Source organism: Anser cygnoides, chromosome 28, assembly GCF_040182565.1.
Source record: "Anser cygnoides isolate HZ-2024a breed goose chromosome 28, Taihu_goose_T2T_genome, whole genome shotgun sequence".
Taxonomy (NCBI): domain Eukaryota; kingdom Metazoa; phylum Chordata; class Aves; order Anseriformes; family Anatidae; genus Anser; species Anser cygnoides.
Window position 1 is genome coordinate 125,715 of NC_089900.1, and position 25,226 is coordinate 150,940.

The 25,226-nt window shown below is 65.1% G+C and overlaps 4 protein-coding genes and 1 long non-coding RNA gene across 5 annotated transcripts in view; 2 read left to right on the plus strand and 3 right to left on the minus strand.

Annotated features, from left to right (window-relative positions):
- The window catches only part of TAOK2 (TAO kinase 2), a 45,168-nt gene that overhangs the window by 6,743 nt on the left and 13,199 nt on the right, over positions 1–25,226 (plus strand). Inside the window, exons 2-4 of the mRNA XM_066984165.1 lie at positions 22,682–22,767; positions 23,545–23,616; positions 24,987–25,088. Coding sequence (XP_066840266.1) covers positions 22,690–22,767; positions 23,545–23,616; positions 24,987–25,088 — 252 coding nt within the window. The 5' untranslated portion in view covers positions 22,682–22,689. The remainder of the gene's footprint in view (positions 1–22,681; positions 22,768–23,544; positions 23,617–24,986; positions 25,089–25,226) is intronic.
- On the plus strand, positions 749–9,649 carry MAZ (MYC associated zinc finger protein; the record flags this gene model as incomplete). The annotated part of the gene is given in 6 exon segments (XM_066984220.1): positions 749–1,155; positions 1,157–1,411; positions 4,914–4,977; positions 6,026–6,197; positions 7,873–8,080; positions 9,430–9,649. Coding segments are annotated over 6 exon segments (1,311 nt in total), but the record flags the coding sequence as incomplete, so codon positions are not given.
- On the minus strand, positions 11,098–12,720 carry LOC136787241 (uncharacterized). The gene is made up of 2 exons (XR_010826818.1): positions 12,582–12,720; positions 11,098–11,332 (listed from the first exon to the last, which is right to left on the minus strand). It is a non-coding gene; the product is annotated as an uncharacterized lncRNA (long non-coding RNA).
- On the minus strand, positions 13,228–14,616 carry INO80E (INO80 complex subunit E). Its single transcript, XM_066984390.1, has 4 exons — positions 14,460–14,616; positions 13,811–13,881; positions 13,477–13,529; positions 13,228–13,318 (listed from the first exon to the last, which is right to left on the minus strand). Exons 1-4 carry the CDS (start codon positions 14,562–14,564, stop codon positions 13,254–13,256), a joined length of 294 nt encoding a protein of 97 aa, XP_066840491.1. The 5' UTR covers positions 14,565–14,616; the 3' UTR covers positions 13,228–13,253.
- Positions 15,733–20,284, minus strand: PAGR1 (PAXIP1 associated glutamate rich protein 1). The gene is made up of 3 exons (XM_066984221.1): positions 19,132–20,284; positions 16,039–16,103; positions 15,733–15,933 (listed from the first exon to the last, which is right to left on the minus strand). Exons 1-3 carry the CDS (start codon positions 20,282–20,284, stop codon positions 15,733–15,735), a joined length of 1,419 nt encoding a protein of 472 aa, XP_066840322.1.

Consider the following 25,226-nt stretch of genomic DNA (forward strand, 5'->3'; position numbering starts at 1 on the left):
GCCTGTGCTCGTGGGGGGCGTGGCTAAGCGGAGGGGGCGTGGCCTCGCCTTACGGGACCGGGCATTGAGGGGGCGTGGCCTCGCGGGAGGGGGCGTGGCTTCGCAGAAAGGGGCGTGGCTTCACCTAGGGGCACATGGCCGGGAGGGGGGCTGCCCCCAGGGAGGGGGCGTGGCTACAAGGAGGGGCGTGGCTCCAGGGAAGGGGCGGGGCCCGTTGGGTGGGCGGGCTTCGCGGAAGGGGCGGGGCTTCGCGGAAGGGGCGGGGCTTGAGGAAGGGGGCGGGGCTTCGCCTGGGGGTGCATGCCTATGGGGGGGGTGTCTGTGGGGAGGGGGCGTGGCCACGAGGAGGGGGCGTGGCTACACAAAGTGGGCGTGGCTATATAAGGGGGCGTGGCTATGCAAATTAGGCGTGTCCTAACCCCCTCTCCCCTCTCTCCCCTCTTCCCCCTCCCCCTCTCTCCCCTCTCCCCCTCCCCCTCTCTCTCCCTCTCCCCCCTCCCTCTCCCCCCCTCCCCTCTCTCCCCTCTCCCCTCCCCCTCTCCCTCCCCCTCCCTCTCCCCCCTCCCCCTCTCCCTCTCCCCCTCCCTCTTCCCGTCCCCCCCTCCCCTCTCCCCCACCCTCTCCCTCTCCCCCCCCCTTCCCCTCCCCCCCCCCTCTTCCCCTCCCCCTCTCCCCCTCCCCCTCTCCCTCTCCCCCCTCCACTCCCCCCCCCCAGGCCGCCGCCCCCCCCCCCCGCCCCCCCTCCGCCCCGCCGCCCCCCCCCGCCCCCCCCCCCCCCCCCCCCCCGCTGCCGCCCCCCGCCGCGGGCCCCGAGGCGCTGCCGGTGGAGCTGCTCCCGGTGCTGGGCCCCGAGCCCCCGCCGCCGGCACCACCGTGGACCCCGCCGCCCTCAAACCGCCCCCGGCAGCCCCCGAGCCCCCTCCCCAAAACCCCCCGCAGCCCCCCCAGGCGCCCCCCGCCCCCGCCGCCGCCCCCCCGCAAGTCGAAGAGCAAGGGCCCCTACATCTGCGCGCTGTGCGCCAAGGAGTTCAAGAACGGCTACAACCTGCGGCGCCACGAGGCCACGCACGCCCCCGGCCGCGCCGCCGCGCCGCGCGCCGTGCCCACCATGGTGCCGCTCAGCCTGCTCAGCGTGGCCGGCCTGGGCGACGGCGCCGGGAGCCGCGGGCGCCGCCGGGAGCGCCAAGCGGGCGAGGAAGAGCCACGCCTGCGAGATGTGCGGCAAGGCCTTCCGCGACGTCTACCACCTGAAGCGGCACAAGCTGTCGCACTCGGACGAGAAGCCCTTCCAGTGCCCCGTCTGCCAGCAGCGCTTCAAGCGCAAGGACCGCATGAGCTACCACGTGCGCTGCCACGAGGGCGCCGTGCACAAGCCCTACGTCTGCAGCCACTGCGGGAAGAGCTTCTCGCGGTACGCCGCGGCGCGGTCCCGGCTCCTCGGGGCCCGCTTCCGTCCCCTTCCGCCCCGTACTGACGCGGTTCTGCTTCGTCTCGCCTCACGTTGGCCCGTTTCTGTGCTGTTTCGCCTCACGTTGTCCCGGTTCTGTCCCATTTTACCTCATGTTGTCCCGGTTATGTCCCGTCTTACCTCCAAGTTTCCCGTTTTTGACCCATTTCACCTCATGTTGACCCGGTTCTGTCCCGTCTTACCTCCAAGTTTCCCCATTGTTTGACCAAGTTTGACCAAGTTTGACCCATTTCACCTCATATCGACCCGCTTCTGTCCTGTCTTACTTCATTTTAACCAGGTTCTGTTCTGTTTTACCTCATATTGACTTGGTTGTGCTTCATTTTGGCTCACATTGACCCGTTTCTGTGCTGTTTCGCCTCATGTTGACCCGGTTCTGTCCCGTTTTACCTCCAAGTTTCCCGTTTTTGACCCATTTCACCTCATATTGACCCGGTTCTGTCCCGTTTTACGTCAAACTTTCCCGTTTTTGACCCATTTCACCTCATATTGACCCGGTTCTGTCCCGTTTTACCTCATGTTGACCCGGTTCTGTCCCGTCTTACCTCCAAGTTTCCCCATTGTTTGACCAAGTTTGACCAAGTTTGACCCATTTCACCTCATATCAACCCGCTTCTGTCCTGTCTTACTTCATTTTAACCAGGTTCTGTTCTGTTTTACCTCATACTGACTCGGTTGTGCTTCATTTTGCCTCATATTGACCCGGTTCTGTCCCGTTTTACCTCCAAGTTTCCCGTTTTTGACCCATTTCACCTCATGTTGACCCGGTTCTGTCCCGTTTTACCTCATGTTGACCCGGTTCTGTCCCGTTTTACGTCAAACTTTCCCGTTTTTGACCCATTTCGCCTCATATTGACCCGGTTCTGTCCTGTTTTACCTCATATTGACCCGGTTCTGTCCCGTTTTACCTCAAACTTTCCCGTTTTTGACCCATTTCACCTCATATTGACCCGGTTCTGTCCTGTTTTACCTCATATTGACCCGGTTCTGTCCCGTTTTACGTCAAACTTTCCCGTTTTTGACCCATTTCATCTCATATTGACCCAGTTCTGTCCCGTTTTACCTTAAAGTTTCCCGTTTTTGGCCCATTTCACCTCATGTTGACCCGGTTCTGTCCCGTCTTACCTCCAAGTTTCCCGTTTTTGGCCCATTTCACCTCATGTTGACCCGGTTCTGTCCCGTCTTACCTCCAAGTTTCCCCATTCTTTGACCAAGTTTGACCAAGTTTGACCCATTTCACCTCATATCGACCCGCTTCTGTCCTGTCTTACTTCATTTTAACCAGGTTCTGTTCTGTTTTACCTCATATTGACTCGGTTCTGCTTCATTTTGCCTCATATTGACCCGTTTCTGTGCTGTTTCGCCTCATGTTGACCCAGTTTTGTCCCGTTTTACGTCAAACTTTCCCGTTTTTGACCCATTTCGCCTCATATTGACCCAGTTCTGTCCTGTTTTACCTCATATTGACCCGGTTATGTCCCGTTTTACCTCAAACTTTCCCATTTCTGACCCATTTCACCTCATATTGACCCGGTTCTGTCGTGTTTTACCTCATATTGACCCGGTTCTGTCCCGTTTTACCTCGTATTGACCCATTTCTGCCCCATTTCACATCATATTGACCCGGTTCTGTCCTGTTTTACCTCACAATGACCTAGTTCTGTCATGTTTTATTTCATATTGACCCGTTTCTGTCTCGTTTTACCTCAAACTTTCCCATTTTACCTCATATTGACCCGGTTCTGTCCTGTTTTGCCTCGTATTAACCAATTTCTTCGTTGTGATTCGTATTGACACGGTTTGGACTCGTTTCCCCTCACGTTGACCCGGTTCTGTCCTGTCTCACCTCCCGTTAACCCGATTCTGACCCATTTCGCCTCACATTGACCCATTTCTGCTTCCTTTTCACAGAATCACAGAGTCACAAAACTGTAGAATTTTATTTTGCCTCGTATCGGCCCGGTTCTGCCCCATTTCACCCCACACCGACCCATTCCTGCCCCATTTCCCCTTCTCTTACCCGATTTCTTCCCCGTTTCTCTACTATTCACCTCATTTCCCACTCTTGGCCCGTTATCCCCCATTTTCCTCCAAATTTTCCTCATTTCCCCCCAATTTCCCCCGTTTTCCCCATTTCCCCCACATTTTCCCTGTTTTGACGCAGATTTCCCCTATTTCCCCCCCCTAATTTACCCAAATTTCCCCAATTTTCCCCCAATTTACCCCAATTTACCCAAATTTCCCAAATTTATCCAAATTTCCCCAATTTCCCGCATTTTTCCCCGTTTTGCTGCCAATTTCCCCTATTTTTCCCTGATCTTCCCCAATTTCCCCGCATTTTTCCCCGTTTTGCTGCCAATTTCCCCCCCCCTATTTCCCCCCCCCTGATTTCCCCCGATTTCCCCAATTTCCCCCCATTTTTTCCCTGTTTTGCTGCCAATTTCCCCCTATTTCCCCCTGATTTCCCCCGATTTCCCAATTTCCCCCATTTTTCCCCGTTTTGCTGCCAATTTTCCCCTACCTTGCCCAACTTTCCCCAATTTCCCCGCATTTTTCCCCGTTTTGCTGCCAATTTCCCCCTGATTTCCCCGATTTCCCCAATTTCCCCCCATTTTTCCCTGTTTTGCTGCCAATTTCCCCCCCCTGATTTCCCCCGATTTCCCCAATTTCCCCATTTTTCCCGTTTTGCTGCCAATTTCCCCCTATTTCCCCCTGATTTCCCGCACTTTGCCCCAATTTCCCCGTTTTTCGCCCCGTTTTGCTGCCAATTTCCCCCTATTTTCCCCCCGATTTCCCCACCCCCCCCTCATTTTTCCCCGTTTTGCTGCCAATTTCCCCCTATTTTCCCCCGATTTCCTCAATTTCCCCCCATTTTTCCCCGTTTTGCTGCCAATTTCCCCCTATTTTCCCCCGATTTCCCTGCCCCCCATTTTTCCCCGTTTTGCTGCCAATTTCCCCACTATTTTCCCCCGATTTCCCCACATTTCCCCCCATTTTTCCCCGTTTTGCTGCCAATTTCCCCCTATTTTCCCCCTGATTTCCCCCGATTTCCCCAATTTCCCCCCATTTTTCCCCGTTTTGCTGCCAATTTCCCCCTACCCCCGATTTCCCCAATTTCCCCCATTTTTCCCCGTTTTGCTGCCACATTTCCCCCCACAGCCCCCCCACACCCCATTTTTCCCCGTTTTGCTGCCATAGTTTCCCCCAATTTCCCCTACCTTGCCCAACTTTCCCCAATTTTCCCCAATCTCCCCACTCTCCTGCCCCCATAGCCTGCCCCATAGCCCCCGTTTCCGCCTTTGACCCCGCTTTGCCCCAATTTTCCGCCCCTTTGAGCGCGGTTTACGCCGACCCTCCCCCGCTTCGGGCCCCTTTTCACCGCACTTTGCCCCATAGCCCCCGTTTTTCGCCCCGTTTCCCCGCTCTCAGCCCGTTTCTCCCGCAGCCCCGACCACCTCAACAGCCACGTGCGCCAGGTGCACTCCACGGAGCGGCCCTTCAAGTGCGAGGTACGGCCCCACAGCCCTGCCCCACAGCCCTGCCCCACGGCCTGCCGCACGGCCTGCCCCATAGCCTGCCCCACGGCCCTGCCCCACAGCCCTGCCCCACATCCCCTGCCCCACAGCCCTGCCCCATAGCCCTGCCCCACAGCCCTGCCCCACAGCCCTGCCCCATAACCCCACCCCACAGCCCTGCCCCATAACCTCACCCCATAGCCTGCCCCATAGCCCTGCCCCACAGCCCTGCCGCATATCACGGCCCCACGTCCCAGCCCCACATCCTGGCCCCTGCCCCACATCCCAGCCCTATATCATAAATCTATAGGGCCACCCCATGCCCTAGCCCCACATCCCAGCCCCATACCATGACCCTATGGGGCCACCCCGTACCTCAGCCCCACGTCTTAGCCCCATATCACAACCCTATGGGGCCACCCCATGCCCCAGCCCCACATCTCAGCCCCACACCATGGCCTCAGCCCCACACCATGATCCTATAGGGTCACCCCACAGCCCTGCCCCACATCCCAGCCCCACATCATGACCCTATGGGGCCACCCCAAGCCCCAGCCCCACGTCCTAGCCCCATACCACAACGCTATGGGGCCACCCCACAGCCCCAGCCCCACATCCCAGCCCCTGCCCCACATCTCAGCCCCACACCATGATGGCCCTGTGAGGCAACCCCATGTCCCAGCCCCACATCCCAGCCCCAGCCCCACATCTCAGCCCCATATCATGACCCTATGGAGCCACCCCACACTCCTGCCCCACATCCTCGCCCCACACCACAGCCCCAACCCCTGCCCCACATCCTGGCCCCACATCTCAGCCCCATATCAGAGCCCTGTGGGGGCCACCCCATGCCCTAACCCCGCACTACAGCCCCTGACCCACATCCCCTGCCCCATATCACAGCCCCACCCTATGGGGCCGCCCCGTGCCCCAGCCCCACACCGTGACCCTATGGGGGCCGCCCGTGCCCCAGCCCCGCCCCCTCGCTGAGGCCCCGCCCCTCGCCGAGGCCCCGCCCCCCCGCTGAGGCCCCGCCCCCCAGACGTGCGAGGCCGCCTTCGCCACCAAGGACCGGCTGCGGGCGCACGCGGTGCGGCACGAGGAGAAGGTGCCGTGCCACGTGTGCGGCAAGATGCTCAGCGCCGCCTACATCGCCGACCACATGAAGGTGCACGGCCAGGGGCCCAGCCACGTCTGCGCCCTCTGCAACAAAGGTGGGCGGGGCCCGGGGAAGGGGCGGGGCTAAGGGAAGGGGGCGGGGCTTGGAAAGGGGGCGGGGCCTGGGGAAGGGGGGGCGGGGCTTAGAAAGGGGCGGGGATAAGGGAAGTGGGCGGGGCTTGGGAAAGGGGGCGGGGCTTGGGGGAGGGGCGGGCGGGGCTTGGGGAAAGGGGGGCGGGGATAAGGGAAGTGGGCGGGGCTTGGGAAAGGGGGGCGGGGCTTGGGGAAGGGGGAGGGGCTTGGGGAAGGGGCGGGGCTAAGGGAAGGGGCGGGGCCTGGGAAAGGGGGCGGGGCTAAGGAAAGGGGGCGGGGCTAGGGAAAGGGGGCGGGGCTAAGGGAAGGGGGCGGGGCTTGGGAAAGGGGGAGGGGCTTGGGGAAGGGGGAGGGCTTGGGGAAGGGGGCGGGGCTAAGGAAAGGGGGAGGGGCTTGGGGAAGGGGGCGGGGCTAAGGAAAGGGGGCGGGGCTAAGGAAAGGGGGCACGGTGCTCCACAACAAAGGGGGCGGGGCTTGGGGGGTGGGCGGGGCTAAGGGTGTGGGCGGGGCCTGGGGGCGGGGCTAAGGGTGTGGGCGGGGCTGGGGCAGGGCTATAGGGCCGGGGGCGGGGCTGGGGGGGCCGCACCAAAGGCGGGAGGAGGATGGGCGCCCCCCTTCTTCTAGGGCCCCGCCCCCTTCCTGTGGCCCCGCCCCCCTCCTTGGCAGCCCCTCCCCTTCCCCACAGCCCCCTGGCAGCCCCCTAACCCCCACATAATGCCCCAAATCCCCCTCATTTCCCCCCAAGTCCTCCCCTGACCCCCCTCATTTCCCCCCCAGCCACCCCCTCGCCCTCCGTAACAAATCCCCCCCAACCCCCTCATTTCCCCCCCCCAGCTCCCCCCTAACTGCCCCTTACCCCCCACACTCCCCTCATTTCTAGGAGGATGGGCGGCTCCCCCCCCCCCTCTAGGGCCCCGCCCCCTCATTTCTGTGGCCCCGCCCTCCCCCCTAACTGGCAGCCCCTCCCCTCATTTCCCCACAGCCCCCGGCAGCCCCCATTTCCCCCCCTAAGCCCCCCTAACCCCCACGTAATCCCCCCCAAATCCCCCCCCATTTCCCCCCCAAATCCCCCCTATCCCCCCGATAACCACCCCAATAACCCCCCAAATCCCCCCCGAACCCCCTCATTTCCCCCCCCAGCCCCCCCAAATTCCCCCTAACTGCCCCTTACCCCCCACACTCCCCTCGATTTCCCCCCCAAATCCCCCCCCAAATCCCCCCCTAACCCCTCGATAACTCCCCCCAATCCCTCTAACCCCCCCCCCCCCCCCCCCCAACCCCCTCATTTCCTCCCCAAATCCCCCCTAACCCCTCGATAACCCCCCCAATCCCCCCAAATCCCCCCCTAGTCCCCCCATTTCCCCCCCTAACCCCTCCAAATCCCCCCCCTAACACCCTCATTTCCCCCCCCCAGCCCCCCTAGCCCACCCAAATCCCCCCCAAGCCCCTCATTTCCCCCCCAAATCCCCCCCAACCCCCTCATTTCCCCCCCTAGGCCCCCCCCAATCCCCCCTAGCCCCCCAAATCCCCCCCCCAGCCCCCTCCCCCCCCCAAATCCCCCCCCCCCTAACCCCTCGATAACCCCCCCCAATCCCCCCAAACTCCCCCCAGCCCCCCCTAACCCCCCGGCCCCCCCAGGCTTCACGACGGCCGCCTACCTGCGGGTGCACGCGGTGAAGGACCACGGGGCGCCCGCCCCCCGCGCCGAGCGCCTGCTGTGCCGCCTGTGCGGGGTGAGCTGCAAGACCCCCGCCCAGCTCAGCGGCCACCTGCAGACCCACGCCGACGCCGCCCCCGCCCCCCCGACGGGCCCCAGCCCCCCCCCCCGCTGCGCTGAGCCCCGCAGGTCAGGGGCAGGGCTAATGGGAGGGGGCGGGGCTAACGGCAGGGGGCGGGGCTAACAGGGAGGGGCGGGGCTAACAGGGAGGGGCGGGGCTAATGGGAAGGGGCGGGGCTAACGGGGATGGGGCGGGGCTAACGGGAAAGGGGCGGGGCTAACGGGAAGGGGGCGGGGCTAACGGGGAGGGGGCGGGGCTAACGGGAAGGGGGAGGGGCTAATGGGGAGGGGGCGGGGCTAACGGGGAGGGGGCGGGGCTAACGGGGAGGGGCGGTGCTAACGGGGATGGGGGCGGCGCTAACGGGAAAGGGGCGGGGCTAACGGGAAGGGGGCGGGGCTAACGGCAGGGGCGGGGCTAACGGGGAGGGGCTAACGGGGAGGGGGCGGGGCGAAGGGGAGGGGCGGAGCGAAGGGGAGGGGCGGGGCTATCGGGAAGGGGGCGGGGCTAACGGAAGGGGCGGGGCTAAAGGAAGGGGGCGGGGCTGGTGGGAAATGGGAGGGGCTATGGGGAGGGGAGGGGCTAATGGAAAGGGGGCGGGGCTTGGGGAGGGGCGGGGCCAGGGAGTGGGGCAAGGGGTTATGGAGGGGGTGTGGCCTGAGGGGGTGGGGCTAGGGGGAAATGGGGGCGGGGCTGAGGGAAAGGGGAGGGGCTAAGGGAAAGGGGGAGGGGCTAAAGGTCGGTGGGCGGGGCTTCTGAAGGGGCGGGACTAAGGGGAGGGGCATTGGGTGGGGGAGGGGCTTAGGGAGGGGGTGTGGCCTGAGGGGGCGGAGCCTGATGGGGTGGGGCTAAGGGGCGGGGCTTGTGGGGGTGAGGCTGGAAGGGGGGCGGGGCTTATGGAAAGGGGCGGGGTTGGTTGAGGGGGTGGGGCTAAGGGAAAGGGGCGGGGCTAAGGGAAAGGGGCGGGGTTGGTCGAGGGGGTGGGGCTAAGGGAAAGGGGGCGGGGCTAAGGGAAGGGGACAGGGAGCGGGATTGGGGGTTGTGGGGGCGTGGCCGGATGGGATTGACTAATGGAAAGGTGGGCGGGGCTAAGAGAAAGGGGGCGGGGCTTCTGAAAGGGGCGGGGCTAAGGGAGCAGGGCACGGGGTGGGGCACAGGCTTAAGGAGGGGGCGTGGCCTGGGAGGTGCTGAAAGGGGGCGGGGCTAAGGGTAAGGGGCGGGGCTAAGGGAAAGGGGCGGGGCTTATGGGCGGGGTGTGGTTGCGGGAGGAGGCGGAGCCCCAGCTCCGGGGTCATTTGAGGGCGTGGCCACAGCGACGTGGGCGTGGTCACGGCGATGGGGGCGGGGCCAAGGGGCTGGGGGCGTGGCCACCGCGCCCCCGCCCCATTGGCTCCCCCTCTCTGGCCCCGCCCCCTTCCAGGTCTGGCCCCGCCCAGCGACGGCCCCGCGGGAACCGCGCGGGGGGCGGGGCACGGGCGGAGGCCCCGCCCCCCGCCCCCCCTCTCCCTCCCGGCCCCGCCCCCTCCCCGGCCCCGCCCCCCGGGGCTCTGTTCGGCGCCGCGGGAACCAATAAAAACCCGAGCGGTGCAGCCCGGCCACGCCCCCTCCTCGGGGACCGGAAGTGACGTCAGGGGCGAGTGGGCGGGCCAGGCTTCCGGGCGCAGGGAGGGGAGGGGGAGTGGGACCGTGGCCATGACGTCATCGCGCCGGCGGCTTCCGCGGTGGGCGGGGTGAGCGGCCACGTGACGCCGCGCGCAGCACGTGAGGCCCCCGCACGTGGCCCCGCCCCCGAGGTTCCCCCCCCCCCCCCCCACAAACCGAGCCCCGAAAAGCCCCGAAACGGCCCCAAACCGGCCCCGCAGCCCCCTGGGACCCCCGCGGGACCTGCCTGCGCCCCCACGGCCCCCCGCAGGCACCTCGCAGCCCCCAGTTACACCCCCGGCTCCCACAAATGCCCCCCGGGCCCCCCAAACCCCCCTGAGCCCCCGGAGTGCCCCTGAGCCCCCCCAAATCCCCGTGTAGCCCCCGTAATCCCTCCTACAGAGCGCTTTGCATCCCCCATAACCCCCTCATAGGCCCCCCAAGCACCCTTATGAAGCCCCACAACCCCCCTATAGCCCCCCCAACCCCCTTCAGCCCCCCCCATAAGCCCCCCAAACTCCCTTACAGCCCCCGTAACACCCTTAGCAGCGCCCTAAACCCCGTTATAAGCCCCCCATAATCCCCCCATAAGCGCCCCATACCCCCTTAACCCCCCCATACCCTTTTACAAACCTCCATTAATCCCCCATAACCCCACCACCCCCCCATAACCCCACCACCCCCCCATAACCCCACCACCCCCCCCACCACCACCCCCCCACCCCACCACCCCCCCATAACCCCACCACCCCCATAACCCCCTTACAAACCCCTTAGACCCCTTACAACCCCCCGCAGCCCCCCAAATCTCCGCATAAATCACCTGTAATCCCCTATAACCCCCCCAAGCCCCCGTAACCCCCCCTATAATCCCCCCATAAGCTCCCCCACCCCCCATACCCCCCCATATCCCCCCCATAAACCCCCCCAAAACCCCATAACCCCCCAAAACTGCCCCATATCTCCTCACACTGCCTTTAATCCCCCCTAACCCCCCAAACCCCCCCCAAAACCCCCCCCCCATCTCCTCACAGCCAGCCTTTAATCCCCCCCCCAAAACCCCCCAAACCCCCCCCAAAACTCCCCCAGAGCCCCCTCCATCTCCTCACAGCCAGCCTTTAATCCCCCCTAACCCCCCCAAATCCCCCCCAACCCCCCCCCCAAAACCCCCACTATCTCCTCACAGCCAGCCTTTAATCCCCCCTAACCCCCCCAAAATCCCCCCCCGTAGACCCCCAGAAACCCCCCAAAGCTCCCCCAATCCCCCCCAGACCCCCATCACCCCCCAAAATCCCCCCATATGTCCTTACAGACCGCCTTTAATCCCCCATAACGCCCCCAAATGCCCCCGTATCCCCCCCCCAACCCCCCCCAGCCCCCCCGAGCCCCCCACCCCCCCCCGGAGCCCCCCAGCCCCCCCCCCCGAAGCCCCCCAGACCCCCCCAGAGCGGTTTCGGGGCGGCGCCCCCCTTTATTGCCCGTCGGGGATGTCGATGACCAGCTCGTCGTCGCCGTCCAGCGCGTCGCCCTCGTCGCCGCTGCCCTCGCTCAGCAGGCGCCGCGGCACCGTGCTGGGCACCGGGGGCACCGGGGGCGGCGCCGGCGGGGGCAGCGCGGGGGGGCCGCCGACAGGGAGCCCCCCCCGGCACCCCCCGGAACGGCAGCGAGGGGGCGGCGGGGAGCTGGGGGGGAAGGGGTTAACGGGGGGGGGTAGGGGGAACCCCCCTTTTAGGGTCACCCCCCCACCTTTTAAGGTAGCCCCCCCCCCTTTTAGGGTGACGCCGTCCCTTTTAGGGACCCCCCCATTTAGGGTGACCCCCCATTTAGGGTGACCCCCCCCCCCCATTTAGGGTGACCCCCCCCACTTTAGGAACCCCCCCCCTTTTTGGGTGACCCCCCCTTTTGGGGATTTTCCCTCCTTTTACCCCCCCCAACACACTTTTTAGGTCCCCCCTAATTTTGGGGTTCCCCCCTTTCGGAACCCCCCCCTTTTTAGAGTCCCCCCTTTTGGGCTCATTCCCCCATTTCCATGTCCCCCCCACACCCCCCCCCCATTTCATCCCCTCCCCATTTTGGGATCCACCCCCCGCCATTGGGGTCCCCCCCCCCAATTTTAGGATCCCCCCATTTTGTGGCCCCCACCCCCATACTTTAGGGTCACCCCTCCCAATTTTTGGGGTCCCCCCACATTTCAGAACCCCCCCACCGTGTTTTTAGCCCCCCCCCATATTTTAAGACTCCTCCCCCATATTTTAAGACCTCCCCCCATTTTTGGGGTCCCCCTCCCCATTTTTGGGGTCCCCTCCCCATTTTTGGGGTGTCCCCCCCATTTTTGGGGCCCCCCTCCCCATTTTTGGGGTGTCCCCCCCATTTTTGGGGCCCCCTCCCCCCATTTTTGGGGTCCCCCTCCCCATTTTTTGGGGTCCCCACCCCCATTTTTGGGGTCCCCTCCCCATTTTTGGGGTCCCCCCCATTTTTGGGGTCCCCCTCCCCATTTTTGGGGTCCCCACCCCCCATTTTTGGGGTCCCCCCTCCCCATTTTTGGGGTCCCCCCCATTTTTGGGGTCCCCCTCCCCATTTTTGGGGTCCCCTCCCCATTTTTGGGGTCCCCACCCCCCATTTTTTGGGGTCCCCCTCCCCATTTTTGGGGTCCCCCTCCCCATTTTTGGGGTCCCCCTCCCCATTTTTGGGGTCCCCCCCATTTTTGGGGTCCCCACCCCCATTTTTGGGGTCCCCACCCCCCATTTTTGGGGTCCCCCCGATTTTTGGGGTCCCCCTCCCCATTTTTGGGGTCCCCCTCCCCATTTTTGGGGTCCCCACCCCCCATTTTTGGGGTCCCCACTCCCCATTTTTGGGGTGTCCCCCCCATTTTTGGGGTCCCCCTCCCCATTTTTGGGGTCCCCCCCCCCCATTTTTGGGGTCCCCCCCTACCTGCAGGCGCCGCGCCCCTTGGCTCTGCGGGCGGGGCCCCCCGCGGGGGAGGGGCGAGGTACTCGGCCGGGAACGGGCTGTAGGGGGGAGCCCAGCTGGGGGCGGGGGCGGGGTCAGGGGCGGGGCCTCCTCTGGCCACGCCCCCTGACCCCAGAATGGGGGCGGGGCCTCTGGGTGGCCACACACACCCCCCCCAGGTCCAAATAAGGCAGGGGGCAGATCCAGGGGGCGTGGCCTCCGTTCGGTCACACCCCTGGACCAAAAGGGGCGTGGCCTTTAATTGACCACGCCCCCAAGCCCAAGGGGGCGTGGTCTCCACTTGGCCACGCCCCCAGGTTCCAAAGGGGTGGGGCCTCCAAGCGGCCACGCCCCCACTCCGACATCCAGGGGGTGTGGCCTCCCGCTGACCACGCCCTCGAGGGGGCGTGGCCTCCTGCTGACCACGCCCTCGAGGGGCGTGGCCTCCTGCTGACCACGCCCCGGTGGGCGTGGCCTCAATGGGGGCAGGGGCACTCACCGAGCTCAGGTAGGGGGTGGGCGGGGCCAGGCTGGGCGGGGGCGAGGCTCCGCCCCCGTGGGGCTGCGCTTCCTGTGGGGGCGGGGCGGGGGGTGTGAGGCGGCGGGCGCCATGTTGGGTGCTGGCCCCCCCGCCGGCCCCGCCCCCTTTACCTTTTAAGGGAGGCTCCGCCCCTTGGGCCCCTCCCCATCGGTGTCGGAGGAGGCGGTAGCTTCGGAGTCTGGGGGGGGGCGGTGACATCAGAAGGTGTGACGCTCACGGGGTGTGATGTCACCGGGTGTGACGTCACACAGACGTGATGTCACCGGGTGTGACGCCGTGAGGGTGTGACGTCACAGGGTGTGACGTCACCGGGGGCGTGGCCTCGCGGCCCCGTACCTGAGGAGTCGTCGTCCACCTGCTCGTACTGCAGCAGCCGGTCCAGGAGGTAGCTGGGGGGATTTTGGGGGGTTCAGGGGGTCCCCGGTGGGATTTGGGGGCTCCAGAAGGGTTTGGGGCATTTTGGGGCCCTGAGGGGGGGTTTGAGGTCCCAAAGGGTGATTTTGGGGTCCCCAGGGGGATTTTGGGGTCCTCAGGGGGATTTTAGGGTCTCTGAAAGTGCCCGGGGGGGATTTTGGGGTCCCAACGGGACCCTTTGGGGGTCCTGAGCAGGATTTCAGGGTCCCACGGGGCCATTTTGGGGTCCCCGGGGCCCGTTTGGGCCCCCCCTCACCTCTTGTCCCGGGACACCCGGAGCAGCCTCCTCTGGGCCCTCCGCAGCTCCTCCTGGAAGCACTCCTGCTCCTGCGGACAGTTCATTAAGGCTAATTAAGCTTTAATAAAGCCAATTAAGCCCCCCCGTGCTAATTAAGCCTGCCTTGCTAATTAAGGCCCTCCCCTGGTTAACTAAGCTCCCTCCTCCGGTCTAATTAAGGCCCTCCCAGGTCAATTAAGCCCCCGGGTTAATCAAGGCCCTCCCCCTGTCAACTTAAGCTCCTCCCCCATATAATTAACTCCCGCCCCTGGTTAATTTAGGCCCCCTCATGGGGTAACTAAGGCCCCCGGGGCTGATTAAGGCCCCCGGGGCTGATTAAGCCCCCTTCGAGTCAATTAAGCCCCCCCCCAGCTAATTAACTCCCCCTGAGCAAATTAAGCCCCCCCACAGCTCAATTAAGGCACCCTCGTACTAATTAAGCTGTTCCCCAGTCTAAACAAGGCCCCCCCGGGTCAATTACGACCCTCCCCCGGGGTAATCAAGCCCCCTCCCCGCGTTAATTAAGGTCAATTAAGGTCAATTAACCCCCCCCGGGTCAAGCGAGGCCTCCTGGCGGGTAATTAAGCCCCCCCCCCCCGGTTAATTAACGCGTTAACGAGCCCCTCACGTAGAGCAGCAGCTTGAGGCGCCGTTTCAGGGCCCGGTACCGCCGCCGGTAGCCGCCGCCCGCCCCCCCCCCGCCGCCGGGCTCGGCCTCGGCCGCGCCGTTCATCTCCCGGCGGGGCGCCCCCCCAACATGGCGGCTCCCGGCGTGCCCCGCGCCGCCGCCGCCTCCCATTGGCTGCCCGCGGCCGGCGCCGCGCCCGCATTGGCTGCGCCCCGCGAGGAGTCCCGCCCCTCGAGCCCGTTGGCTCCGTAGCGCTTCGCCCCGCCCCTCCCCTTCGAAGCCCCGCCCCTTCGAAGCCCCGCCCCCTCTCTTCCCATTGGTTCCCGCGCGTCGCCCCGCCCCTCCCGCCCCATTGGCTGCCGCTTTGCGTCGCCCCGCCCACCGTTGGCGGTGACGTCAGAGGAGTGGGGAGGGGAGGGGGAGCGGGGAGGGGAGGGGCTGGGGGGGCTGGGGGATTTGGGGGATTTGGGGGGTTTTGGGGTCCTGGGGGGGCCTGGGGGGGTTGGGGTCTTTGAGGGGGGATTTGGGGTCTGGGGGGCACTTGGGGGGCCTCAGGGGGGCTACAGGGGGGTTTGGGGGGGATAAAGGGGGATTTGGGGGTTATTTGGGGTCTGGGGGGGCCCGGGGGCATTGGGGGTCTGGGGGGGCTTGGGGGCATTTGGGGGGATTGGGGTCTGGGGGGGGTCTGGGGGATATTTGGGAGGGTATTGGGGGATAAAGGGGTATTGGGGGGGGCTGGGGGCGTATTCGGGGCCTGGGGGCTATTGGGGGGTCTGGGGGGGGGCATTTGGGGTCTTTGGGGGGGTCTGGTGGGTATTTGGGGGGGTATTTGGGGGTCTAGGGGGGCTTGGGGGGGATTTGGGGTCTGGGGGGTTATTTGGGGGTTAGGGGGCATTTAGGGGAGGGAGGGGGCCTTAAGGGGTGGGATTTGGGGTCTGGGGGGTGGGGGGGCAGTAACTGGGGTCGGGGGGGGGTAATTTGGGGCCTGGGGGCTGTTGGAGGGGGGCATTTGGGGTCTGGGGGGAACTTGGGGGGGGCATTTGGGTCTGGGGGGGATTTAGGGTCTGGGGGGCATTTAGGGTCTGGGGGGAATTTGGGGGGGGTATTTGGGTCTGGGGGGATTTAGGGTCTGGGGGGGGGATTTAGGGTCTGGGGGGGGTCTGGGGGGAGGTTGGAGCCTGTGGGGGTCACCCCCCCGGAGCCCCCCCCCCCCCAAATAAGCACAGCACACCGCTCCGGTTTTGGGTCCAAACGCCGCGTTTTCGGCCCCCCCTCACTTGCGCTGGCGCAGCAGCAGCAGCCCGGGGGGCTCGGGGTCTCCCCTGCCGGGGGGGGGGGTGGGGGGGCTCCCGGGGGGGGGGGGGTCCCTCGGGCGCCCCCCCGCAGGAGCTGCTCCTCGGAGGCGCCGGTGGCGCTGGAGGTCGGAGAGCACCTTGTCCAGCCGCGCCTCGCGCCGCCGCCGCCGCCCCCGCGCCTGGGGGGGGGGAACCGGGGGGTCAGCGGCACCCTTGGGTGCTGACCCCCCCCCCCCCCCCCCCCCCCACCGCCCCTCCTAGGACTCACCCGGGGGCGGCGGCGCTCCAGGAGCCCCCCCCTCGGGGGCCGGGGGCTCGTCCTCGAAGTCGAACTCGGTCGGGGGGCGGCCTGGGGGCGGCAATTGACCCCCCAGCAATTAACCCCCCTTAATTAACCCCCCTTAATTAACCCCCCCTTAATTAATCCCTAATAAACCTCATTAACCCCCCTGTAAAAGGTCTTTTTTCCTCAAGCACCCCCCCCGACCCCGCTTACCCCCCCCCCAAACTCTCCTGCCCCCCCCCCCCCAGTGACCCCCCCAAGGGGTCCCCTCCCCCATTAACCCCCCCCAATTAACCTACCCGCCCCAATTAGCCCCCGTTAACGCTGCCTTCCCCCACCCCAATTACCCCCATTACCCCCCCACCCCAATTACCCCCCAATTACCCCCCGTTAATCATCCCCAATTAACCCCTCCCCCACTAATTACCCCAATCACCCCCCAATGAACCCCTCCCCCACTAATTACCCCGATCACCCCCCAATTAACCCCTCCCCCACTAATTACCCCAATCACCCCCCAATGAACCCCTCCCCCACTAATTACCCCGATCACCCCCCAATTAACCCCTCCCCCACTAATTACCCCAATCACCCCCCAATGAACCCCTCCCCCACTAATTACCCCAATCACCCCCCAATTAACCCCTCCCCCACTAATTACCCCAATCAACCCCCCAATTAACCCCTCCCCCACTAATTACCCCAATCACCCCCCAATGAACCCCTCCCCCACTAATTACCCCAATCACCCCCCAATTAACCCCTCCCCCACTAATTACCCCAATCACCCCCAATTAACCCCTCCCCCACTAATTACCCCAATCAACCCCCCAATTAACCCCTCCCCCACTAATTACCCCAATCACCCCCCAATGAACCCCTCCCCCACTAATTACCCCAATCACCCCCCAATTAACCCCTCCCCCACTAATTACCCCAATCAACCCCCCAATTAACCCCTCCCCCACTAATTACCCCAATCACCCCCCAATTAACCCCTCCCCCACTAATTACCCCAATCACCCCCCAATTAACCCCTCCCCCACTAATTACCCCAATCAACCCCCCAATTAACCCCTCCCCCACTAATTACCCCAATCAACCCCCCAATTAACCCCTCCCCCACTAATTACCCCAATCACCCCCCAATTAACCTCTCCCCCACTAATTACCCCAATCACCCCCCCAATTAACCCCTCCCCCACTAATTACCCCAATCACCCCCCAATTAACCCCTCCCCCACTAATTACCCCAATCACCCCCCAATTAACCCCTCCCCCACTAATTACCCCAATCACCCCCCAATTAACCCCTCCCCCACTAATTACCCCAATCACCCCCAATTAACCCCTCCCCCACTAATTACCCCGATCACCCCCCAATTAACCCCTCCCCCACTAATTACCCCAATCACCCCCAATTAACCCCTCCCCCACTAATTACCCCAATCACCCCCCAATTAACCCCTCCCCCACTAATTACCCCAATCACCCCCCAATTAACCCCTCCCCCACTAATTACCCCAATCACCCCCCAATTAACCCCTCCCCCACTAATTACCCCAATCACCCCCAATTAACCCCTCCCCCACTAATTACCCCAGTTCACCCCCCAATGAACCCCTCCCCCACTAATTACCCCAATCACTCCCCCAATTAACCCCTCCCCCACTAATTACCCCAATCACCCCCCAATTAACCCCTCCCCCACTAATTACCCCAATCACCCCCCAATTAACCCCTCCCCCACTAATTACCCCAATCACCCCCAATTAACCCCTCCCCCACTAATTACCCCAATCACCCCCAATTAACCCCTCCCCCACTAATTACCCCAATCACCCCCCCAATTAACCCCTCCCCCCACTAATTACCCCAATCACCCCCAATTAACCCCTCCCCCACTAATTACCCCAATCACCCCCCAATTAACCCCCTCCCCCACTAATTACCCCAATCACCCCCCAATTAACCCCTCCCCCACTAATTACCCCAATCACCCCCCAATTAACCCCTCCCCCACTAATTACCCCAATCACCCCCAATTAACCCCTCCCCCCACTAATTACCCCAGTTAACCCCCCAATGAACCCCTCCCCCACTAATTACCCCAATCACCCCCCAATTAACCCCTCCCCCACTAATTACCCCAATCACCCCCCCAATTAACCCCTCCCCCACTAATTACCCCAATCACCCCCCCAATTAACCCCTCCCCCACTAATTACCCCAATCACCCCCAATTAACCCCTCCCCCACTAATTACCCCAATCACCCCCCAATTAACCCCTCCCCCACTAATTACCCCAATCACCCCCCAATTAACCCCTCCCCCACTAATTACCCCAATCACCCCCCAATTACCCCAATCACCCCCCAATTAACCCCTCCCCCCACTAATTACCCCAATGAACCCCTCCCCCACTAATTACCCCAATCACCCCCCCAATTAACCCCTCCCCCACTAATTACCCCAATCACCCCCCCAATTAACCCCTCCCCCACTAATTACCCCAATCACCCCCCCAATTAACCCCTCCCCCACTAATTACCCCAATCACCCCCAATTAACCCCTCCCCCACTAATTACCCCAATCACCCCCCCAATTAACCCCTCCCCCACTAATTACCCCAATCACCCCCCAATTAACCCCTCCCCCACTAATTACCCCAATCACCTCCCCAATTACCCCAATCACCCCCCAATTAACCCCTCCCCCACTAATTACCCCAATGAACCCCTCCCCCACTAATTACCCCAATCACCCCCCAATTAACCCCTCCCCCACTAATTACCCCAATCACCCCCCAATTAACCCCTCCCCCACTAATTACCCCGATCACCCCCAACCAACCCCTCCCCCACTAATTACCCCCCCAATTAACCCCTCCCCCACTAATTACCCCAATCACCCCCCAATTAACCCCTCCCCCACTAATTACCCCCCAATTAACCCCTCCCCCACTAATTACCCCACCCCCCCCAATGAACCCCTCCCCCCCTCACCTCTCCTCCTCCTCCCCCCCGCCCCTCCCCCCCCCCCCCCCCCTCCCCCTCCCCGTCCCCCCCCCCCCCCCTGCCCGGTGCCGGTGCCCGGGGGGGGGGGTGGGGTGGGGGCGCGGCGGGGCCGGGGGGCGGCGAGGGGGGGCGGGGCGGCGCGGCGGGCCAGCAGCTCGTACAGCCGCCGGATGTCGGCGGGCGGCGGCGCCCAGGCCTCGGCCCCCGCCGCCTCCAGCTCGGCGTCGCTGCAGCCCGCGCCCCACTCGTCCTCCTCCGCCGCCGGGCCCGGGCCCGCCGCGGCCGGCGAGAGCGGCGGGGCCGCCGGGGAGCCCGCGGACATCTTGGCGGCGGCGGGGGAGGGCGGGGAGCTGGGCGCCGCCATCTTGGGGGCGGGGACGGGGGCTGGGCGCCGCCATCTTGGGGGCGGGCCGTAAGCGGGAGGCGGGGCGCCATCTTGGGGTACGGACGGGACTCTGGGAAGGGCGCCGCCATCTTGGGGCGGAGACGGGGGTGGGCGCCGCCATCTTGGGGGCGGGCCGTAAGCGGGAGGCCGGGCGCCATCTTGGGGTACGGACGGGACATCGGGAAGGGCGCCGCCATCTTGGAAGGGAGCCGTAAGCGGGAGGCCGGGCGCCATCTTGGGGTACGGACGGGATATTGGGAAGGGCGCCGCCATCTTGGGAAGGGCGCCGCCATCTTGGGGCGGAGACGGGGTGGGGGACGCCATCTTGGGGGCGGGCCGTAAGCGGGAGGCCGGGCGCCATCTTGGGGTACGGACGGGACTCTGGGAAGGGCGCCGCCATCTTGGGGCGGGGACGGGGTGGGGGACGCCATCTTGGGGGCGGGCCGTAACGGGGCGGGATTGAGGGGGGCCTACCGCCATTTTGGTGTACGGAAGCCACGTTGAAGTGGGAGCCGCCATCTTGGAAAGGGGCCGTAAGGGTGGGGTGAGGGCGCCATCTTGGAGTACGGAAGCCACGTTAGAGAGGACGCCGCCATTTTGAGGAGGTGCCGTAAGGTTGAGGGGGGCGGGGGTTAAAGGGGTGGGGAGCCATCTTGGAGTACGGCCGGTGTTCGGGGAGGGCGCCGCCATCTTGGTGCACGGAAGCCGTATTAGAGAGGGCGCCGCCATCTTGGAAGGGTGCTGTAAGCTGGGGCGGGGGGCGCCATCTTGGGAAGGGCGCCGCCATTTTGGGGAGGTGTCGTAAGCTTCAGGCTGGGCGCCGTTTTGGGAAGGGGACGCCATCTTTGTAAGGGCGACCCCTCTGTCTTGGGGGGGGACGTTCTTGTCTTGGGGAAGGGGAAGCGCTTGTGGATTTGGGACGCCATTCTGGGAATGGCGCCGCCTTCCCGGGGCGGGAGCCGTTATCCTGGGCCCAGGGCTCGATTTAGGGGCTGAGGGGACGCCATTTTGAGAAGGGCGCCGCCATCTTGGGAAGGGCGCCGCCATGTTGGGGCCTGAGGGACCTCCAGGGGCCTCCATCTTGGGAGCCCGCAGCCCCTCCCCTCCCATCCTTCCCTTTCTCCCTTCCCCTCCCCCTTCCCCTCTCCTTCTCCCCTCCTTCCCCCCCAACGCCCCCCGCCGCCGTTTTGGCCCTCCCCTCACCGAGCCCGCCCCCGCCAGTGCGCATGCGCGCAGCTCCCAAGGGGGCGTGGCCTGGGCGCCGCTGAGGCGTTGCCATGGAGACCGCGGAGGGCTTTGCGCGCGGTCCCCGTGGGGGTGGCCCGGCGCTGAGGCGTTGCTATGGAGACCGCGGCGGGCCCCTCCGGTTGCCAAGGAGACCGGGGCGGCTACCGGGGCGCGGCGCCCAATGAGAAGCCGCCCTCTCCGCGCCTCGCCCAATCCCCGCCCTCCCTCTCTCCTCCCCTCACGCAAACAGCCAATAGCGGCTCGCCCCGCCCTCCTCTCGGCCGACCCCGCCCTCCCATTGGCCGCCTCCCTCCCGCCCTCCGCCGGTTGCCCCCCTCACGCATGCGCAGCGCGCGCGGGGCCGGCCCGGCCGTGAGGCGCCGGCGCCATCTTGGAGCCGGGGGCGGCGGCGGCGGAGCGGGACCGGGACGGGGCCGGGGCCGCCCCCAGCCCCCAGCCCCCAGCCCCCGGCGGCCGCCATGGCCCCGGCCGCGCCCTGACGCCCCCGGGCCCCCCTCGAGGCGCCCCCGCAGCCGCACCCCGGGGGGGTCCCGGGGCGAGGGGGGGCGAGGGGGGGAAGCCCCCGGCCGCTGAGGGAGCCCGAGCCGGCGGTGAGGGGCGGGGCCTATGGGAGGGGGCGGGGCCTGAGGGAGGGGGCGGGGCCTGGAGGGAGGGGGCGGGGCCTGAGGGAGGGGGCGGGGCCTGAGGGGAGGGGAGGGGCCTGGCGGGCGAGGGGCGGGGCCTATGGGAGGGGGCGGGGCTTCAGGGAGGGCCGGGGGCTGTGGGGCAGCAATGGGGGCAGCATTGGGGCTGTGGGGCCGTATGGGGGCTGTGGGGCAGGGCTGTGGGGCTGTATTGGGGGCTATGGGGCAGGTTTGGGGCTGTGGGGCAGGGCTGTGGGGCTGTGTTGGGGCTGCGTTGGGGCTGCGTAGGGGCTGGGGGGCAGCTGCGGGGTTAGGGGGCACCCTTGGGGGCTGTGGGGCAGGGTTACAGGGCTATATGGGGGCTGTGGGGCATCATTGGGGGCTATGGGGCAGGGCTATGGGGGCAGGGCTATGGGGCTGTATTGGGGGCTGTGGGGGGCTGTATTGTGGGGCTATGGGGCAGGTTTGGGGCTGTGGGGCAGGGCTGTGGGGCAGTATAGGGGCTACGGGGCAGCATTGGGGCTGTGGAGCACCAGGGTTACAGGGCTATATGGGGGCTGAGGTATCTGTCATTGGGGGCTATGGGGCAGGGCTATGGGGCTGTATTGGGGGCTATGGGGCAGGTTTGGGGCTGTGGGGCAGGGCTGTGGGGCAGTATAGGGGCTACGGGGCAGTATTGGGGCTGTGGGGCAGGGTTACGGGGTTGTATTGGGGTTTAGGGGGCAATAGCGGGGCCTGTGGGGCTGTATTGGGGGTTATGGGGCAGGGCTGTGGGGCAATAAAGGGGCTATAGGGCAGCTTTGGGGCTGTGGGGCACCCCTGGGGCTGTGGGGCAGCGCTATGGGGCAATATAAGGGCTATAGGATACCACTAGGAGCTATGGGGCGCCATTGGGGGTTACGGTGCAGGGCTATGGGGCTGTAGTGGGGGTCACGGGGCAGGTTTGGGGCTCTGGTGCGTGGCTGTGGGGCAGGACGGGGGCTGCGGGGTGGGCTTAGGGCTATGGGGCACGGTTGGGGGCTGTGGGGCAGGGCTACGGGGCAATAAAGGGGCTGGGGGCGCCCTCGGGGGCTATGGGGCACGGCTGTGGGGTGGTATCGGGGGCTGTGGGGGCGGGTTTGGGGGCTGGGGGGCAGGTGTGGGGCTACGGGGCAGGGCCGTGGGGCAGTACCGGGGGCTGTGGGGCAGGAGCTGGGGCTGTGGGGCGGGGTTACGGGGCAATATAGGGGCTATGGAGCAGGGCTATGGGGCAGGACCCAGTCTCTATGGGGCAGCCCCGCCCCCTAAGCCCCGCCCCTTTGAGCCCCGCCCCTCTAAGCCCCGCCCCCTCAGGGCCCCGCCCCTCTAAGCCCCGCCCCCTCAGGCCCCGCCCCCGCCATGCCCCGCCCCCGGGGCCCCGGGGCCGAGCTGTTCCTGCCCGAGGACCCCGAGCGGCTCTTCGGGGACCTGCGCGAGGTCGGCCACGGCAGCTTCGGGAGCCGTCTACTGCGTGCGTCACCGGGGCCCCAAACGGCCCCAAACGGCCCCGAAAGGGCCCCAGGGGGGTCCCCTGTCCATAAAGGGTCCTGAAGGGGTCCCCGGGGGGCCTGAGAGGGTCCCCGTGGCCCCAAATGGCCCCAAAATGGCCCAAAATGGCCCCAAACTGGTCCCAAGTGGCCCCAAAATGGCCCCAGGGGTCCCCGTGTCCCTAAGGTGTCCCCAAGGGGTCCCGGGGGGCCTGAGAGGGTCCCCATGGCCCCAAAATGGCCCATGGCCCCAAACGGCCCCAAAACGGCCCCAAATGGCCCCAAAACGGCCCCAAATGGCCCCAAAACGGCTCCCCCAAATGGCCCCAAAATGGCCCCAGGGGGTCCTGAGGGGGTCCCCATGTCCCTAAAGGGTCCCCAGAGTGTCCCCAGGGGGTCCCCAAGGGGTCCCCAATGTCCCTAAAGGGTCCCCAGGGGGTCCCCGTGTCCCCAAGGGGTCCCAAAAAGCGTCCCCAGGGGGTCCCCAAGGGTCCCTGAGGGGTCCCTGCGTCCCCAAAAAGGTCCCCAGGGGGTCCCAAATGCCCCTAAAATGTCCCCAGGGGGTCCCCAAAATGTCCCCAACGTCCCTGGGGGGTCCCCGACATCCCCAAGAGGCCCCTAAGGGGTTCCGGGGGTCCCCAAAATGTCCCCGGGGGTCCCCAAAATGTCCCCGGGGGGTCCCCAAAATGTCCCCGGGGGTCCCCAACGCCCCCCCCCGTCCCCGCAGGCCCGTGACCGGCGCACGGACGAGGCGGTGGCCATCAAGAAGATGTCCTACAGCGGGAAGCAGGCCAGCGAGGTGGGCGCTGGGGCAACTGGGGGCACTGGGAGGGACTGGGAGCCACTGGGGGACGGCGGGGCGGGGGGGGGGGGGTGGGGGGATACGGGGGGGTTGGGGGGGTTCTGGGGGGATTTTGGGGGAATTTGGGGTTCTGTGGTCCTGCTCGGACCCGGGGGGATTTGGGGGGGATTTGGGGGGTATTTGGGGGGGGGATTGGGGGTGAGTTTGGGGGAATTTGGGGGGATTTTGGGGTATTTTGGGGGTGTTTTCAGGGTATTCGGGGGGATTTGGGGTGACTTTGGGGGGATTTGGGGTGACTTTGGGGGGATTTTTGGGGTATTTAGTGTGACTGGGGGGATTTGGAGGGATTTTGGGGGTATTTGGGGGTGTTTGGGGGGTTTTGGGGTATTTGGGGGTAACTTGGGGTATTTGGGGTGATTTCGGGGCGATTTGGGAGGTATTTGGGGCGACTTTGGGGTATTTGGGGGTATTTTGGGGGATTTGGGGTGATTTTGGGGGCATCTGGGAGGTATTTGGGGCGACTTTGGGGTACTTGGGGGTATTTGGGGGACATTTGGAGTGATTTTTGGGGGTGTTTGGGGGTGTTTGGGGTGACTTTTGGGGTACTTGGTATTTTGGGGGGATTTGGGGTGATTATGGGGGTATTTGGGGGTGTTTGGTGTGACTTTGGGGTATTTGGGGTGATTTGGGGGGATTTTGGTGTATTTGGGGTGATTTTGGGGGTATTTGGCGGTGTTTGGGGTTACTTTGGGGGTATTTGGGGGGCATTTGGGAGGTGTTTGGGGCGACTTTGAGGTATTTGGGGTGATTTTGGGGGCATATGGGAGGTATTTGGGGTGATTTTGGGGTATTTGGGGAGATTTCGGAGTATTTGGGGTGATTTGGGGGGCACTTGTGAGGTGTTTGGGGTGACTTTGGGGTATTTGGGGGTATTTGGGGGGATTTTGGTGTATTTGGGGTGATTTTGGGGGCATTTGGGAGGTATTTGGGGTGATTTTGGGGTATTTGGGGAGATTTCGGAGTATTTGGGGTGATTTGGGGGCACTTGTGAGGTGTTTGGGGTGACTTTGGGGTATTTGGGGGTATTTTGGGGTATTTGGGGTGATTTAGGGGCCATTTGGGAGGTGTTTGGGGTGACTTTGGGGTATTTGGGGGTATTTGGGGGGATTTTGGTGTATTTGGGGTGATTTTGGGGGCATTTGGGAGGTGTTTGGGGTGACTTTGGGGTATTTGGGGTGATTTGGGGGGCATTTGGGGTGATTTTGGGGGCGTATGGGAGGTATTTGGGGTGACTCTGGGGTATTTGGGGTGATTTGGGGGCACTTGGGGTGGCTCGGGCTGACCCGGGGTGTCGGGGTGCCCCCCAGAAGTGGCAGGACATCGTGCGGGAGGTGCGGGTCCTGCAGCGCCTGCGGCACCCCAACGCCGTCCAGTTCCGGGGCTGCTTCCTGCGGGGCCGCACCGCCTGGGTGAGGGGGGGGCTGGGGGCGCCCCATAGCGAGCTGGGGGCGCCCCACCGGCGGGGGGCTGGGGCGCCCATAGCATGGGGGGCCGGGGTCGGGGGGGGGCTTGGGGGGCGCCCCCAGCATGGGGGGGGCTTGGGGGCT

Excerpts from the sequence above, each read along its gene's own strand:
- INO80E (XM_066984390.1), bottom strand. The coding sequence starts at position 14,564 with ATGAACGGCGCGGCCGAGGCCGAGCCCGGCGGCGGGGGGGGGGCGGGC. Across the intron at positions 13,530-13,810 it reads CGGGTGTCCCGGGACAAGAG|CTACCTCCTGGACCGGCTGC; the intron begins GTGAGGGGGGGC and ends AAATCCCCCCAG. Across the intron at positions 13,319-13,476 it reads GGTGGACGACGACTCCTCAG|ACTCCGAAGCTACCGCCTCC; the intron begins GTACGGGGCCGC and ends GCCCCCCCCCAG.
- PAGR1 (XM_066984221.1), bottom strand. The coding sequence starts at position 20,284 with ATGGCGTCCCCTTCCCAAAACGGCGCCCAGCCTGAAGCTTACGACACC. Across the intron at positions 16,104-19,131 it reads CACCCCACCCCCCCCCCCGG|GCCGCCCCCCGACCGAGTTC; the intron begins GCACCGGCACCG and ends TGCCGCCCCCAG. Across the intron at positions 15,934-16,038 it reads CCGAGGGGGGGGCTCCTGGA|GCGCGGGGGCGGCGGCGGCG; the intron begins GCGCCGCCGCCC and ends CCCCCCCCCCAG.